The sequence below is a fragment of the Oncorhynchus nerka genome, linkage group LG6, assembly GCF_034236695.1.
Source record: "Oncorhynchus nerka isolate Pitt River linkage group LG6, Oner_Uvic_2.0, whole genome shotgun sequence".
Taxonomy (NCBI): Eukaryota; Metazoa; Chordata; class Actinopteri; order Salmoniformes; family Salmonidae; genus Oncorhynchus; species Oncorhynchus nerka.
In genome coordinates, this window is record NC_088401.1 from 44,021,678 (window position 1) to 44,038,568 (window position 16,891).

The 16,891-nt window shown below is 43.7% G+C and overlaps 1 protein-coding gene across 2 annotated transcripts in view; it reads left to right on the top strand.

The window, feature by feature from the left end:
* LOC115130467 (C-terminal-binding protein 1-like) overlaps positions 1 to 16,891 on the top strand; it is a 34,091-nt gene that overhangs the window by 12,154 nt on the left and 5,046 nt on the right. The window contains exons 1-5 of one of the 2 annotated variants that reach the window (XM_029661640.2): positions 4,924 to 5,226; positions 13,589 to 13,743; positions 14,295 to 14,439; positions 15,322 to 15,528; positions 15,802 to 16,016. In XM_029661640.2, coding sequence (XP_029517500.1) covers positions 5,187 to 5,226; positions 13,589 to 13,743; positions 14,295 to 14,439; positions 15,322 to 15,528; positions 15,802 to 16,016 — 762 coding nt within the window. In that variant the 5' untranslated portion in view covers positions 4,924 to 5,186. Of the gene's footprint in view, positions 1 to 4,923; positions 5,227 to 13,588; positions 13,744 to 14,294; positions 14,440 to 15,321; positions 15,529 to 15,801; positions 16,017 to 16,891 lie in introns of those variants that run through there. The other variant, XM_029661642.2, reaches the window with a different exon arrangement.

Sequence of the window (16,891 nt, forward strand, 5' to 3'; positions counted from 1 at the left end):
TTTTTTTGAGAGACCATCCTCTTAGAAATGCAAGAGAAAGGTCATATTGAAAATTAGGTCTCTCTGTTCCGAACGAAGTCTCTCCTTATCCTCTATTCTAAGAACAAACAGTTCTTAGTACTCGCTGAAGAACACAGAGGACTCCAAATATTTGGCCACCTCATTCAGTAGATATGTTGGTTTGACACATTGAGACAGTTAGGGAATGTAAGGAAATGTAACAAGGTTGGGCTATATAAGGCAAGCCCCAACTCAGAATCATTGGGCTCTTAATGAATCACCTACAGGTGGGTCTGGGTCGTTGACCAGCTCCATTATTGCAATAATTCATCCATATCAAATAAAGATTGATTGTTTGAAGAAATGACAAAGTCTCTCTCACTTTATTAGACGATTACATGACACTACTTATCACCATGGTCCGTGCCTAGATCTGAAACAATTTGATGGGGAAACATGAAATTGCAATGTAAAGCAATTCAGGCATTCTTGAAAGTGATGACAATCCTTGACCTGCAAAGATTATTATTGTTGAATTATAATTTGTTTTGAGTGGCAGCCCACAGTATAATGTATGAAATGATGAATTGAAAATATATAGAACATTAAATTATATTATTTTAAATATTGTACCTGAAACAGGACAGATTTGATCTAGTTTTAGTCAATAATTTTAATCCCTAGCTAGCTAACTTTAGTTAATTTATTGAAACCCATATTGTGTATTGGTGTCTAACTTACTGTTGTGTTACAGACGAGATAGAAATGGACATCTCCCCACCCCGTTCGTCGCCTGGTTCAGCAGGCTCATGGTTACAAGCGTAACCATGCATCCGGAGTCTAATTGCTCTTCCGTGTCGTGTCCGTCAACCTTCACCGGGACCATGGGTGCAGTTGACTCGGCGTGACCCACCTCGCCTCCGGGGCTAGCTGACTCCTCTCGAGCCGGGCAATTCCAGTAAATGTGCCCCCGGGCACCACACTGAAACACCTCCTTTGGTCTCCCTCTACCTGGGGTCGTAGGTGACGGGTCGGCCATACCCCCGCCGTCTCTCCACAGGTTTGCGGTCCTTTGGCCCTGCCGACTGTCGGTTCGGGGTACACTACAGTGGGGCTGTCCTTCCGCCCCTACGGATGGGTCGCCGACTCGTCCCGGCTCCCACTCAGCAGTGCCTGAGTGTTCTTCTGCGTCTCCACTGCTTCCAGGAGGCCTTCCAAGGTCTGGGGTGCGCATAAACTCGCTGCCCTCTTCATGTCATGGGGTAGCGCCCGTAAGAAGCAATCCAGGACCACTTTGTCGAGGATGGATACGTCGGTGAGGAGCCATGCCCTGGTGACGCGCACTAGGTCGCTCATCTGTGCTCAGGGCGAGGCGTCGGGTACGAACCTCCAGTCATGGAACCGTTGAGCCCGATGGGCCAGGCTGTACCCATAGCGGCTGATTATCTCCTGTTCGAGTCCATCGTAGTTATCCGCCTGTTCGTCGTTCAGGTCCCAATTACGCCTTTTCGGCATGCCCAGAGAGGAACGGGGCCAGCAGACTTGCCCACTACGGCCTTGGCCATCCTTCCCGTAGTGCTGTCCGTTCAAATGTACAGAGGTCATCGTCTTCCGTTAGCTTGATTAAAAACTGGTTGGGATGTGATCCAGGAGATGCTCCTCCTTGCAGCGTCCTGACTTCCTCAACGAGGCGGACGTTTTGTAGTCATTGTTCCTTCCAGCATTCGTTCCTGAGCTGCCTGTTGTGCTTGTTGGGCCTGGACGAACTGAGCTATCAACTCGTCCATGCTGATACTGTGTAAACGTCAACCCTGACCTGACCATGTTATCAGAGTGCTCGCATTCTCCACCACTTGTGGCAAGACCAGGGGGTTTGATCAAGACGTTTACATAGATCAGACACGGACAGAGCTCAGTTTCAAGGGTGTTTATTAAATAATACATCAAAAACAAAAAGGTCTCCCCCATGAGAACCTCTCCGGGATACTTTCTCCTGGGCTCCGGATCTTCCTGATTCCTGTTGGGCACACAAACTCAACTCCCTTGGGTAACCGTATCCAACCACATAGAAGTCCCCTCACTTCCCCTAGTCCTCTCCCTGTGTTCTGCCCTTCTGGCAGCTTTATGGGCCTCGCACAGCTGGTGAGCAATCCTCCCTTGATTACTCACCAGCTCCCAATCAGCCCCAATTAGTCCTGTCCGGAGAGCCTGTCGAGGCCTGGCACACCCAGCAGATGGAGCCACCGCCTTGTGATGTATACTCCATCTGTTACCAGGCCTCGACGAGTCTCCCCCTGGTGGCTGACGTGCTGTACGCCACAGTATATATTACCTTAATTACCTCGACACAGGTGCCCCTGCACATTGACATTGACACTGTACCGGTACCTCCTGTATATAGCCTCGCTATTGTAATTTACTGCTGCTCTTTAATGATTTGTTATTGTTATCTCTTAATTTTTCTGAGGGGAGGGGGTTCTTTAAACTGCATTGTTGGTTAAAAGGGCTTGTAAGTAAGCATTTCACTGTTGTATTCGGCGCATGTGACAAATAAAATTTGATTTGAATTGATTGCATGGTCTCGAACTGTGTTTGCTAGGGATGGGGGAAAAGTGTGACACCACTCCAGCCCCAAAGGATGGGAGTTGCCCATCCCTTTTCTGGAAGTTCTGGAGCAGGTTTTTTACCAAGGATCTCTCTGTACTTTGCTCTGTTCATCTTACCCCCGATCCTGACTAGTCTCCCAGTCCCTGCCGCTGAAAAACATCCCCACTGCATGATGCTGCCACCACCATGCTTCACCGTAGGGATGGTGCCAGGTTACCTCCAAACGTGATGCTTGGCATTCAGTCCAAAGAGTTCAATCTTGGTTTCATCAGACCAGAGAATCTTGTTTCTCATGGTCTGAGAGAACTTGAGGTGCCTTTTGGCAAACTTCATGTGGGCTGACATGTGTCTTTTACTGAGGAGTGGCTTTCGTCTGGCCACTCTACCATAAAGGCCTGATTGGAAGGTTCTTCCATCTCCATAGAGAATCTCTGGAGATCTGTCAGAGTGACCATTGGGTTCTTGGTCATCTCCCTGACCATGGCCCTTCTTCCCCGATTGCTCAGTTTGGCCGGGCGGCCAGCTCTAGGAAGAGCCTTGGTGGTTCCAAACTTCTTCCATTTAAGAATGATGGAGGCCACTGTGTTCAGCATTCTTCAATGCTGCAGAAATGTTTTGGTACCCTTCCCCAGATCTGAGAATTCATTCGACCTCGTGGCTTGGTTTTTGCTCTGACATGGACTGTCAACTGTGGGACCTTATATCGACCGGTGTACATTTCCAAATCATGTCCAATCAATTGAATTTACCCCAGGTTGACTCCAATCAAGTTGTAGAAACATCTTAAGAATTATCAATGGAAACAGGATGCACTTGAGCTCAATTTCGAGTCTCATAGCAAAAAACGTATGTAAATAAGGTATTTCTGTTTTTTATTTGTGATGCGTTTTCAAAAATGTCTAACCTTTTTTTCTCTTCGTCATTATGGGGTATTAAGTGTAGATTTTTGAATAAGGCTGTAACGTAACAAAATGTGGAAAAGGGAAGGGTTCTAAATACTCTCCGAATGCACTGTATAGGCTATGTTCCATGTTGTTCCCTATAATAAAATGTCAAACATGGACGCGACAATTCGAGAGAAATAATCTACACAATAATTTGTGAAATGGGCCTTTTCCTATAATGGTAACTCAATCAGGCAACCGGTACTCAGTGCTGAACAGTGCTGAAATTGCAGCTGCATTGGGTCTCGCCCGTCTATTCATCTGCTGATTACATGGACAAGGGGAACCTGATTAGTAATCCTAGATAATCAATGCTACTCTGAGACACTTTGTGAATACATGCCTAGATCTTCCTGAAATGTTAGGTGTGTGAGTAAGTAAGTGGCAGGTTACAGGCAGTGAGACAAGTATACTGCAAGTGTGTGTGTGGTGGCCTGGCCAGTCATATTTGGGTTGTTTGTGTAGCCTCAGGCCTTTGGCTCTTAATCTGAAACTCTCACCATTCTCTGTACCGCTTCACTGTCACTGTTGAGTGATGTAATTATCTGACACCTCTTCTCTCCTCCTTTCCTGAGCCCATGCCCTCGACAGACAGGATAGCAACAACAGCAGAGCTACAGCACCACTCATTCTGAAATGACACCTAAAATGCTCAGATTACCAATGGTTAAGTAGGTAGCTAGGATATATCAGTTAGCTAACCATTTACAGTAACAGCAGTTCAGTCATAAGACAAAAAAACACTATATTTGTTGGGACTACCTTATGATCTTAAATCTACAGCAGAGATAAAGAAATATCACTTTATCTTTATCATTAATAGATGAATTAATAGAAATGAATACATGAATTAATAGATAATAGATTCATACAATGAAGTTAAAGGGTGAACTATTTTGAAGGGACATGAAGTGTTGGCTGTGCATTTAGCAAATGACAGGCATTCCACATTTAACACCCCACCCGGATGTAAAAATCAAAATATTCAGATATTGTTTGGTTGATATGCAAAAACGTTTAAAGCCATTTTCAGTTTTTGCCGTTTTCGTGTTGCTGATTACTCCATTTTAACACAGAAAAGGAATTAACCACACGTACATGGGCTGTTACTGCATAACATTTATCATTTTGTATTCTTCAGGTAATCTAACCTAGCATGCTAAAAAAAACGTCTGAGTGGAGTCCCCTCATCTGTTTTTCAGGCGAAACGGAAGTTAGGTCTGTATCCCTGAAAACCCAAAACATCCGCTTTTTACCCGAAAACATCAGCTTTTTACCGACCCTGTGGAGAGTGTCTTTCAGGAAACAAAAGATACATTTTCTTTGGCCTTAGCTCCACCCCATTCCTCTTATTTTCTTTCAGCCACCTCACACTTGCGCCCTTCTCTCTCTCTCTCGCTCTCACGCTCTCCCACTCCCATAAATGCAGTGACAGTTGCATTCTGTGTGTGCATGCATGTGTGATAGAGATAGTGGAAATAGAAAGTGAGAGAGGGAGGGAGAGTGAAGGAGCAAAGGGGAATGCTTGCCACTGAGGGGCAGGGAAAAGGATTAAGGAAATTGAAGTAGCCGCCGTATGCTGTGGATTTTTATGAATATCTTGCTTGAAGTGAATATTCTTTTTGGGGAAAAAAGATGGGAAGCTCGCATTTTCTGAACAAAGGCTTGCCTTTAGGTAAACATTCAGCTTTCCTTTGGTGCATTGGACCACATGTTAACTGTGATTGCGCTGTGTGGTGTGTACACAGTGTACTGTACAGTATTCTTCCTTCCCTTCCCCCTCCACTCTCTACCTCTCCCATTCTCTCTCTCTCTCTCTCTCTCTCTCCATTATCTTCATATCTACCATTCAGCAACTTACAATGCTGTAATAGCTTGCTTTCAACCTCGAATATGTTTCTGTTGATGCCTTGTATGCTTAGCCTATAGCATCCTGTAGGGGTGAAGAACAGAAATACTATTTCCCTTCAAAAAATGTAAGGGCTGGCAAGGAGAAACACAGCATATACTTCCTAAATGGCCTTCCGGTTCATTGTGCAGTTGGGAACGGTGTTTCCAGTTCCATCTGACTTGCTTCCCAATTTTCCTTTCAGGGAAGAAAGAAACATTGATTCTAGAACAGTCTACTATGGGAATACTTCAGATTCAGGAAGGATAGAAAACAGCTTTGTAGGTGCTTAGTAGTCATGCTAGTATTGTGAATACTTCCATGTATTTTTTAAATTTGACCTTTATTTAACTAGGCAAGTCACTTAAGAAATCATTCTTATTTTCAATGATGGCCTAGGAACATCATTGTTCGGGGGCAGAATGATAGATTTTTACCTTGTCAGCTCAGGGATTCGATCTTGCAACCTCTAACCACTAGGCTACCTGCCACCCCATACTGGTGTCTGTTATTTGGATGTATTTTGTATTGTATTCACAACATCAGCATATTTTCTACAATGGGGGTCTTGTTTGTTGCTTGATCTTTTTCTATTATTATTATTCAAGTCTGGGCTCGTAGGTGTGTTCAGTTCAGTGATCAATGGATCGTGTCTTATCTTGTTATTAAAATCAGACTAATTGACAAAGATACCAATTCACCCCTGGGGTGCTCAAATTGGCAGAATTACCCCCATGCAAAGATCACATGTCAGTATTGCCATGGAATGCCATGGATATTGGTGATAAAACAATTCATTGTTTGTTAATTTCTTTGAATTTGTATCATCTTTGAAGAAGACATGTTGGCTTAGCTAATAGTTTTTGTATTTTCATTGATCGAAAACACAAATGTCAAACGTGGCTGATAAAACTCTCCAGTAATCGAGCTAGGCATATACATAAATCGTCATTTTCATGTTTGTAGTGAATTACACCCTGTGGCAGATCAGTCCATTTGTGATCTAAACGCAGACAAACAAGACATGGCTTAATGATCCTGTTTACCTGTGTGATTGTGTTTGTGTGTTTGCTCACTTGTGTCTGAGTGACTGTGTGTGTGTGTGCGTGTGTGTGTGCGTGCGTGCGTGCATGCGTTCGCGTGACTGACTGAGTGTGTGTATTGGTGTTTGTGTCTCTCGGTGAGTATGCATGTGTCCGCCTGCATGTGTGTATGCTGATGGCGGGATGAGGTAGGGAGGGAATGAGGTAGGGAGCTGAAGGAGAAGAGAGGGGTGTGTCTATACCCCCTGGCTCGCCTAGGAGGGAGATTTCCTGTGGGAACAGAACAGTGGGTTGAGACAGTCACGCCATGTTTGTTCATGCCAGATTGGCTATGATCATAAATCACATAGCCTGAGCTGCTCACAGGTGCACAGTTTTTTTCCCTTCTTTATGGTGGTTACAGTTACGATGCTACCTTTCCTATCAATGCAAATATGGGTTTATTGGGCTGTATTGACAAATAATGTATACGAGGACATCTTAAATAAATTAAATAGAGCTATGTTTGAAGCATTTCATATTTGCATAGTAAAGGACAGCTCGGATCAAATCAAATTTCCACCCGGCACAGCCAGAAGAGGACTGGCCACCCCACATATGCTCTCTCTAATAATCTCTTTCTTGCTCTCTCTCGGAGGACCTGAGCCCTAGGACCGTGCCCCAGGACTACCTGACATGATGACTCCTTGCTGTCCCCAGTCCACCTGACTGTGCTGCTGCTCCAGTTTCAACTGTTCTGCCTAATTATTATTCGACCATGCTGGTCATTTATGAACATTTGAACATCTTGGCCATGTTGGATGACATCTTGGCCATTACAGTTGGATGATGAGCAGTTGCCATACCAGGAGATGCAACCGGTCAGGATGTTCTTGATGGTGCAGCTGTAGAACTTTTAGAGTATCTGAGGACCCATGCCAAATCTTTTCAGTCTCCTGAGTGGGATTTAGCATTGTCTTGCCCTCTTCACGACTATCTTGGTGTGTTTGGACCATGATAGTTCGTTGGTGATGTGGACACTAAGGAACTTGGAACTCTCGACCCACTCCACAACAGCCCCGTCAATGTGAATGGGAGCGTGTTCAGCCCTCTTTTTCCTGTAGTCCACGATCAGCTCCTTGCTCACATTGAGGGAGAGGTTGTTCCCCTGGCACCACACTGACAGGTGTCTGACCACCTCCCTATTGGCTGTCTCATCATTGTCAGTGATCAGGCCTATCACTGTTTTGTTATCAGCAAACTTAACTTCTTGCGTCGAGCCATCTCGGATCCGGTATCGTGACTACAGCCTCAAGCTCATTACCATAACGCAACGTTAACTATTCATGAAAATTGCAAATGAAATGAAATTAATCTATTTGCTCTCAAGCTTAGCCTTTTGTTAACAACACTGTCATCTCAGATTTTCAAAATATGCTTCTCAACCATTGCAAAACAAGCATTTGTGTAACAGTATTGATAGCTAACGTAGCATTTAGCGTAGCATTTAGCGTTAGCATTCAGCAGGCAACATTTTCACAAAAAACAGAAAAAGCATTCAAATAAAATCATTTACCTTTGAAGAACTTCGGATGTTTTCAATGAGGAGACTCTCAGATAGCAAATGTTCAGTTTTTCCTGAAAGATTATTTGTTTAGGACAAATCGCTCCGTTTTCTGCGTCACGTTTAGCTACGAAAAAAAAACCTGTATCCAGGATTGTGTAAATCTATCCGCAAGCTCATTAGCATAACACAACGTTAACTATTCATGAAAATCGCAAATGAAATGAAATTAATCTATTTGCTCTCAAGCTTAGGCTTTTGTTAACAACACTGTCATCTCAGATTTTCAAAATATGCTTTTGAACCATAGCTAAACAAGCATTTGTGTAACAGTATTGATAGCCTAGCATTGGATTATGCCTCTATTTCAGCATGCAACATTTTCCACAAAAACCAGAAAAGAATTCAAATAAAATCATTTACCTTTGAAGAACTTCAGATGTTTTCAATGAGGAGACTCTGTTAGATAGCAAATGTTCCGTTTTTACAAAAAATATTATTTGTGTCGACTAATCGCTCCGTTTTGTTCATCACGTTTGGGTAAGAAAAAAAAAAAGTCATTAAAACGCAAACTTTTTTCCAAATTAACTCCATAATATCGACAGAAACATGGCAAACCAATGTTTAGAATCAATCCTCAAGGTGTTTTTCACATATCTATCGACGATAAAATCCATCGTGGCAGTTTACTTTCTCTTCTGAAGAAATGGAACGCGCATGGACCTACAGATTACGCACACAGGACACCGGGCGGGACACCAGGTAAATGTAGTCTCTTATGGTCAATCTTCCAATGATATGCCTACGAACACGTCACAATGCTGCAGACACCTCGGGGAATAGACAGAAAGTGCGGACTCATTCCTGGCGCATTCACAGCCATATAAGGAGACATTGGAACACAGCGCCTTCAGAATCTGGGGCATTTCCTGTATGAAACTTCATCTTGGTTTCGCCTGTTGCATTAGTTCTGGAGCACTCACAGATAATATCTTTGCAGTTTTGGAGACGTCAGAGTTTTGTCTTTCCAAGGCTGTCAATTCCATGCATAGTCGAGCATCTTTTTGGGACAAAATATTGCGCTTAAAACGGGCACGTCTTTTTATCCAATAATGACACAGGGCCCCCATAGGTTGAAGAGGTTAATGATGGTGTTGGAGTCGTGCTTGGCCGCGCAGTTGAACAGGGAGTATAGGAGGGGACTGAGCACACACCCAAGGGGCCCCTTGGTGCAATAGAGATTTAATTATCTGTGGATCTGTTGGGGCGGTATGCAAATGAGGGGGGGGGGGGGTCTAGGATTTCTGGGATAATGGTGTTGATGTGAACTTTGACCAGCCTTTCAAAGCATTTCATAGCTACAAATGTGAGTGCTACGGGTCGGAAGTCATTTATGCAGGTTACCTTAGTGTTCTTGGGCACAGGGACTATGGTGGTATGCTTAAAACAACTAAATACATAAAAATACCTATATAAGCCCTGCAGCTTTGATATGTGCTGAGAGAAGGACAGTGTACCGTATAGCCATACTCCCAAGTACTTGTATGAGGTGACTACTTCAAGCTATAAACCCTCAGAGGTAGTAATCACACCTGTGGGGAGAGGGGCATTCTTCTTACCAAACCACATGACCTTTGAGGTGTTCAGAACAAGGTTAAGGGCAGTTGAACACTAAGAAAACTTTGTTCTAGAGGGTTTAACTCAAAATCCCGGGAGGGGCCAGCTGAGTATAAAACTGTATCATCTGCATATAAAAGGATGAGAGAGCGTCCTACTGCCTGAGAGATGTTGTTGATGTAAATTGAGAAGAGCTTGGGGCATAGGACCGAGCCTTGGGGTACTCCCTTGGTGACAGGCAGTGGCTGAGACAGCAGATGTTCTGACTTTATATACTGCACTCTTTGAGAGAGTTAGTTAGCAAACCAGGCCAAAGACCCCTCAGAAACACCAATAGTCATTAGCCGGCCCACAAGAATGGAATGGTCTACCGTATCAAAAGCTTTGGCCAAATCAATAAAAATAGCAGCACAACATTGCTTAACATCAAGGGTAATGGTGACATCATTGGCAGGAAGACAGGTTTCATCAGCGTGTAATACACCACTTTGCAATGATCTGGAGGCAGTATGCATTTTGAAAACATACGTATATTAATTTTACTACCTGAAAATTTTACTACCTATTTTGAAGCATGTTTAACCTTGCTTCAAAGTATCCTAGGCAAAGTATGACCATATCCGTGGAGGCAATTATTTGATAATTATATGCCATTGAAACCAGTAGCCTATTTCTCTCATGTTCTATTGTTATTGCGTCTTTAGATTTCCCCTCTTTCTACATTTCTAATGGATATTTTAATCTCTGTCACTTTGACAACAGTGTTTTCTGCTAATTGTATTATGAAACTAACATTCGCGCGTAGCCTATGGCCTTGTGCGCATTGCTGCGCTAATAATGTGATGAAATAATAGTTGATCAACATTTTAAGCAAAACATTCTGATCTAATGCATCAGACTTATTGCTTTTCAACTTTTGTTTTAATGTAGCCTAGTGGTTGTATGAATTTGTGATCTATCGTTCCACAATTGTCCCAGAGTTTCTTAGGAATAGGCTATTTCTTTCTCGACAAGTTGACCAGCAGATAAGGTAATTTTTTATACTATGGGGCATAATAGATTGACATAGGCTAGTGATTTTGCTGTTCATTACTCATCTTGTTGGCTGGGGAAAATGTGTACAGCTATTCTAATATCTTCAATGCACATCGGAATTTGGTAAGAAGCCTTTCATTGCATTCTCGACTTGCATGTTTTGTTAAGATGAATTACCATAATTTAAACGTGATTTCTGTCATTCTGAGCACAGTGAATGGACGTCCTAATCAGGTTACGCATCTAATGCATAAGGATCTGGTAAATTTCTCAAATGTCTGGTCAATTAAAATGCTGCCGGTCATATGTCAGGCACCACATTTTCATAACGGCAACCCTGGTCCGGCGCCATATACAGTGCATTCGGAAAGTATTCACACCCCTTGACTTTTTCCACATTTTGTTACGTTACAACCATATTCTAAAATGATTAAATTGTTTATTTCTTGCGTTGTCTTGGCTGTGTGCTTCGGGTTGTTGTCCTGTTGGGATGTGAACCTTTGCCCCAGTCTGAGGTCCTAAGCACTCTGGTGCAGGTTTTCATCAAAGATCTCTCTGTACTTTGCTACGTACATCTTTCCCTTTATCCTGACTAGTCTCCCAATCCCTGCTGCTGATGCTGCCACCATCACGCTCACCGCAGTCAGTAGAATGGCCTCACTGATGAGCTCAGTGACTTTCAACGTGGTACCGTCATAGGATGCCACCATTTCAACAGGTCAGTTCGTAAAATTTCTGTGGTAGGCCACACAAGCTCACAGATTGGACCGCCGAGTGCTGAAGCATGTAAGCGCGTAAAAATCGCCTGTCCTTGGTTGCAACACTCACTTCCAAACCACCTCTGGAAGCACAAGAACTGTTCGGCGGGAGCTTCATGAAATGGTTTGCCACGTCCGACAGACGAATCTGGGTTTGGCGGATGCCAGGAGAACGCTACCTGCCCCAATGTATAGTGCCAACTATAAAGTGTGGTGGAGGAGGAATAATGGTCTGGGGCTGTTTTTCGTGGTTCGGGCTAGGCCCCTTAGTTCCAGTGAAATCTTAACGCTACAACATACAATGACATTCTAGACGATTCTGTGCTTCCAACATTGTGGCAACAGTTTGGGGAAGGCCCTTTCCTGTTTCAGCATGACAATGCCCCCATGCACAAAGCAAGGTCCATACAGAAATGGTTTGCCAAGATCGGTGTGGAAGAACTTGACTGGCTTGCACAGAGCCGTGACCTCAACCCAATCTAACACCTTTAGGATGAATTAGAACACCGACCTCACTAATGCTATTGTGGCTGAATGGAAGCAAGTCCCCGCAGCAATGTTCCAACATCTAGTGAAAAGCCTTCCCAAAACAGTGTGCCTCTTGAGTGGCGCAGCGGTCTAAGGCACTGCATCGCAGTGAGGCATCACTACAGACCTGGGTTCAATCCCTGGCAGTCAGGTTAAAGGAGCAGTGTGGCTTGGTAGGGTCGTGTTTTGGCTCCCGACCTTCGTCTCTCCTGAGTCCATACAGGAGTTACAGCAATGGGACAAGACTGTAACTACCAATTGGGGAGAAAAGGGGTAAACAATTATAAAAGCGGAGACTGTTATAGCAGTATAGTGATGACCAACTCCATATTAATGCCCATGATTTTGGAATTAGATGTTTGAGTAGGTGTCCACATACTTTTGGTAATGTAGTGTATGTTTCCAAAGATTTCTACATTAATGTGGATGCTACCATGATTACGGATAGTCCTGAATGAATCATCAATATTGAGATGTGAGAAAGTTACAGACATTCAAATATCATACCTCTCACCATTATAATAGCAGGGGTTAGCATTTTTTGGGGGTATTTTTGTCACTGTCAGTAGTATGCATTTGCATTCCAAAGCGGTATTGTATTTTGAAATTTGTGAAAGGCAAATTCACAGCCACAGCTAACCATATTATTTCAACCTCATAGTGTGGAAAGATATATAAAACACAGTGAAATCTCATTTTTGACTGCACTGGGCCGTTAAAACTGCAACATTTTCTTTATGCCCCAAGTCATTTATGACTTAGTTACCACTTTCACTGTAATTTTCAATTTGATTAATTGCAACATTAGGGGGTATATTTCTCATTTAGTGACACATTTTGACAGGTTTGAAGTCACAGTATGAAAAGGTCTGCTTCTGGCGGCTTGTAAAAAAACATGCATAAAGAAAACCTTGAACATTTTTAATTGCTTTCCAGAGTCATGGATGCAAAACTGCCTTTTTAACGGGGAATAATTAAGAAACCAAGTATGAGACCCCAGTTAGGATTTTTTTTTACAAGCATGGGATTCATTAACATACCAGCTAACAACTGGATTTGTGGTGGATTGTAAGTGGAAAGTATACCAAACATTAGGAACACCTTCCTATTATTGAGTGTGTCCCCCCCCCGCAGATGTGCTTCCCACAGTTGTGTCAAGTTGGCTGGATTGCCCTTTGGGTGGTGGACCATTCTTGATACACACAGGAAACTATTGAGCATGAAAACCCCAGCAGCGTTGCAGTTCTTGACACAAACCGGTGCGCTTGGCATCTGCTACCATACCCCGTTCAAAGGCACTGAAATCTTTTGTTTTGCCCTCCATGTCTCAATTGTCTCAATGCTTAAAAATCCTTCTTTAACCCGTCTCCTCCCCTTTATCTAAACTGACTGAAGTGGATTTAACAAGTGACATCAATATGGGATTATTGCTTACACCTGGATTCACTTGCTCAGTCTATGTCATGGAAAGAGCAGGGGGTTCTTAATGTTTTGTATACTCAGTGTATATGCTCATAAACACAACTGCAATTTTCCCACACTACAATGTCAAATTCACAACCCATACCAGTAAAATATGATGTCAAATACAGTATGTTTTACCTGTCCACTCTCTCTGTCTTCAGGCATTCGACCGCCTATCATGAATGGGACCATGAACCCACGGCCCCTGGTGGCCCTGCTGGATGGGCGTGACTGCACCATAGAGATGCCAATCCTGAAAGACGTGGCCACTGTGGCCTTCTGTGATGCCCAGTCCACCCAGGAGATCCATGAGAAGGTGCTGCCCTGCCCTGCCTTGCCCTGCCCCTCCATGCCAAATTATTATCTTTCTGCTCAGCTTCATAATTCAAAAAAGACTCCCTGGCTTAAAACCAGTATTTGTTGACCATCCTATAAGCAAGACATTGTGCTGCTAAACAAGCTTGTTAACATACCATAACTAATGATGTCCTAAAAACAATGGCCAGGCTGTTACGACCATCTCTCTCTCTCTCTTTCTCAATACACTTTTAGATTGGTCTATTGTATTGTGAATAGAAACTCCTGCACTGTTGGAGCTAGGAACACAAGCATTTCACTACACCCGCAATAACATCTGCTAAATATGTGTATGTGACCAATACAATTTGATTTGAAAAATTAGCTTCTACTACAAGAGCCCAACGAAGAGCCCATGTCAGGGCCTTTGGAGTAAACAACACAGCCACAGTTAATTCAGTTTGCTTTTAATTCTGATGACACATTAGTTCAAAGTGGTCTATTTCTCTTATTGAAGGGTGCTATACAACTGTCCTCTGTGCACTAAACCTGAGAGCTTTCTGTTGGCAGGTACTGAACGAGGCTGTAGGAGCTCTGATGTACCACACCATCACGCTAATGAGGGAGGACCTGGAGAAATTCAAGGGACTTCGGATCATCGTCCGCATAGGCAGCGGCTTCGACAATATTGACATCAAGTCGGCTGGAGATTTAGGTGAGGCCCTGCATTACTCTTTCTCAACTTTATACAGATGTCCACATTTACATTTTACATTTAAGTCATTTAGCAGACGCTCTTATCCAGAGCGACTTACAAATTGGTGCGTTCACCTTAAGACATCCAGTGGAACAGCCACTTTACAATAGTGCATCTAAATCTTTTAAGGGGGGTGAGAAGGATTACTTTATCCTATCCTAGGTATTCCTGAAAGAGGTGGGGTTTCAGGTGTCTCCGGAAGGTGGTGATTGACTCCGCTGTCCTGGCGTCGTGAGGGAGTTTGTTCCACCATTGGGGGGCCAGAGCAGCGAACAGTTTTGACTGGGCTGCGCGGGAACTGTACTTCCTCAGTGGTAGGGAGGCGAGCAGGCCAGAGGTGGATGAACGCAGTGCCCTTGTTTGGGTGTAGGGCCTGATCAGAGCCTGGAGGTACTGAGGTGCCATTCCCCTCACAGCTCCGTAGGCAAGCACCATGGTCTTGTAGCGGATGCAAGCTTCAACTGGAAGCCAGTGGAGAGAGCGGAGGAGCGGGGTGACGTGAGAGAAACCAAAGAGGGGCGGCAGGGTAACCTAGTGGTTAGAGCATTGGACTAGTAACCGGAAGGTTGCAAATTCAAACCCCCGAGCTGACAAGGTACAAATCTGTCGTTCTGCCCCTGAACAGGCAGTTAACCCATTGTTGCTAGGCCGTCATCGAAAATAAGAATTTGTTCTTAACTGACTTGCCTGGTTAAAAAAAAAAAAAAAAACATGCAGGCTTACTAGGTCAAATATTATATCATTTTCTGCATGTGCATGTTTAAAACAAAGTGCAACTGCTCAGATCTCCATAATAAAACCAACTTTTTGATATAGTAAACTAGTCCTCTCCCCCAATAGGGATAGCAGTGTGTAACATGCCAGCAGCGTCGGTGGAGGAGACAGCGGACTCTACACTGTGTCACATCCTGAACTTGTACCGACGAACCACGTGGCTTCACCAGGCACTGCGCGAGGGCACCAGGGTACAGAGCGTGGAGCAGATCAGAGAGGTGGCGTCCGGTGCGGCGCGGATCCGCGGGGAGACACTTGGCATCATCGGCCTCGGTTAGTTAGAAATCTTTCAGTACAATGTTGTATTACACTACCCAACTAGCTATTAGCTGAAGATACGATTGTGGATAATTGGTTGTTAAGATATGGGTTCGTTCAATAGTGTTCGATAGCTTTTCTATATGTCATTGTTTGCTGTGAATTGTTACAAAACAGGCATGGTATATGCTGTAAGGATTTAACCTTTATTGCATCCCTTTGGTGTAATTACAGTATTTACATGTCTGTGAATTACTCAAATGTCCATGTTGTGTTGTGTATCCTCAGGCCGTGTTGGCCAGGGTGTAGCACTCAGAGCTAAAGCGTTTGGGTTCAATGTGATCTTCTATGACCCATACCTGTCTGACGGGGTGGAGCGAGCCCTGGGCCTGCAGCGTGTAAACACCCTCCAGGACCTGCTTTTCCACAGCGACTGTGTCACCCTCCACTGCAGCCTCAATGAGCACAACCACCACCTCATCAATGACTTCACCATAAAACAGGTCAGGGACATGACGCACGTACACACACAATCTAAATTAGGCCTGCAAAAAGGGGGGACACATATTGTACAATACAGGTGGACAACTTTGATTTAAGAAGTGGGGGGGGACATATTTTATAGAAAATGTCTCCAGTCGAATAAACACTCCAAATAGCCTACCTGACCGCTCAGAGACGTACTCATGGTCCTAAAGCACTTTAAAAAATCAAAAATATATTTTGATTTAACACTTTTATTTCATAGTTTTGATGTTATTTCATAGTTTTGATGTCTTCACAATTATTCTACAATGTAGAAAATAGTAAAAATAAAGAAAAACCCTGAGTAGGTGCGCCTCTGGTAATCAGCCTCGTAAGACACGGGGCGTGGGCCTATGCATATTTGTAAACAACAGCTGGTGCGCGATATCTAAGGAAGTCTCGCCTGAGGTAGATTATCTCATGATAACCTGTAGACCACACTATCTACCTAGAGAGTTTTCAACTGTATTTTTCGTAGCTGTCTACTACATACCACCACAGACCGATGCTGGCAATAAGACCTCACTCAATGAGCTGTATACCTCCATAAGCAAACAGGAAAATGTTCATCCAGAGGCGGCGCTCCTGGTGGCCAGGGACTTTAATGCAGGGAAGCTTAAATCCATGTTACCAAATTTCTAATCAGCATGTTAAACGTGCAACCAGACCACCTTTACTCCACACACAGAGATGTGTACAAAGCTCTCCCTTGCCCTCCATTTGACAAATCTGACCATAATTCTATCCTCCTGATTCCTGCTTACAAGCAAAAAAATGAAGCAGTGATTCGGTCTATAAAAAAAGTGGTCAGATGAAGCAGATTCTAAACTACAGGACTGTTTTGCTAGCACGG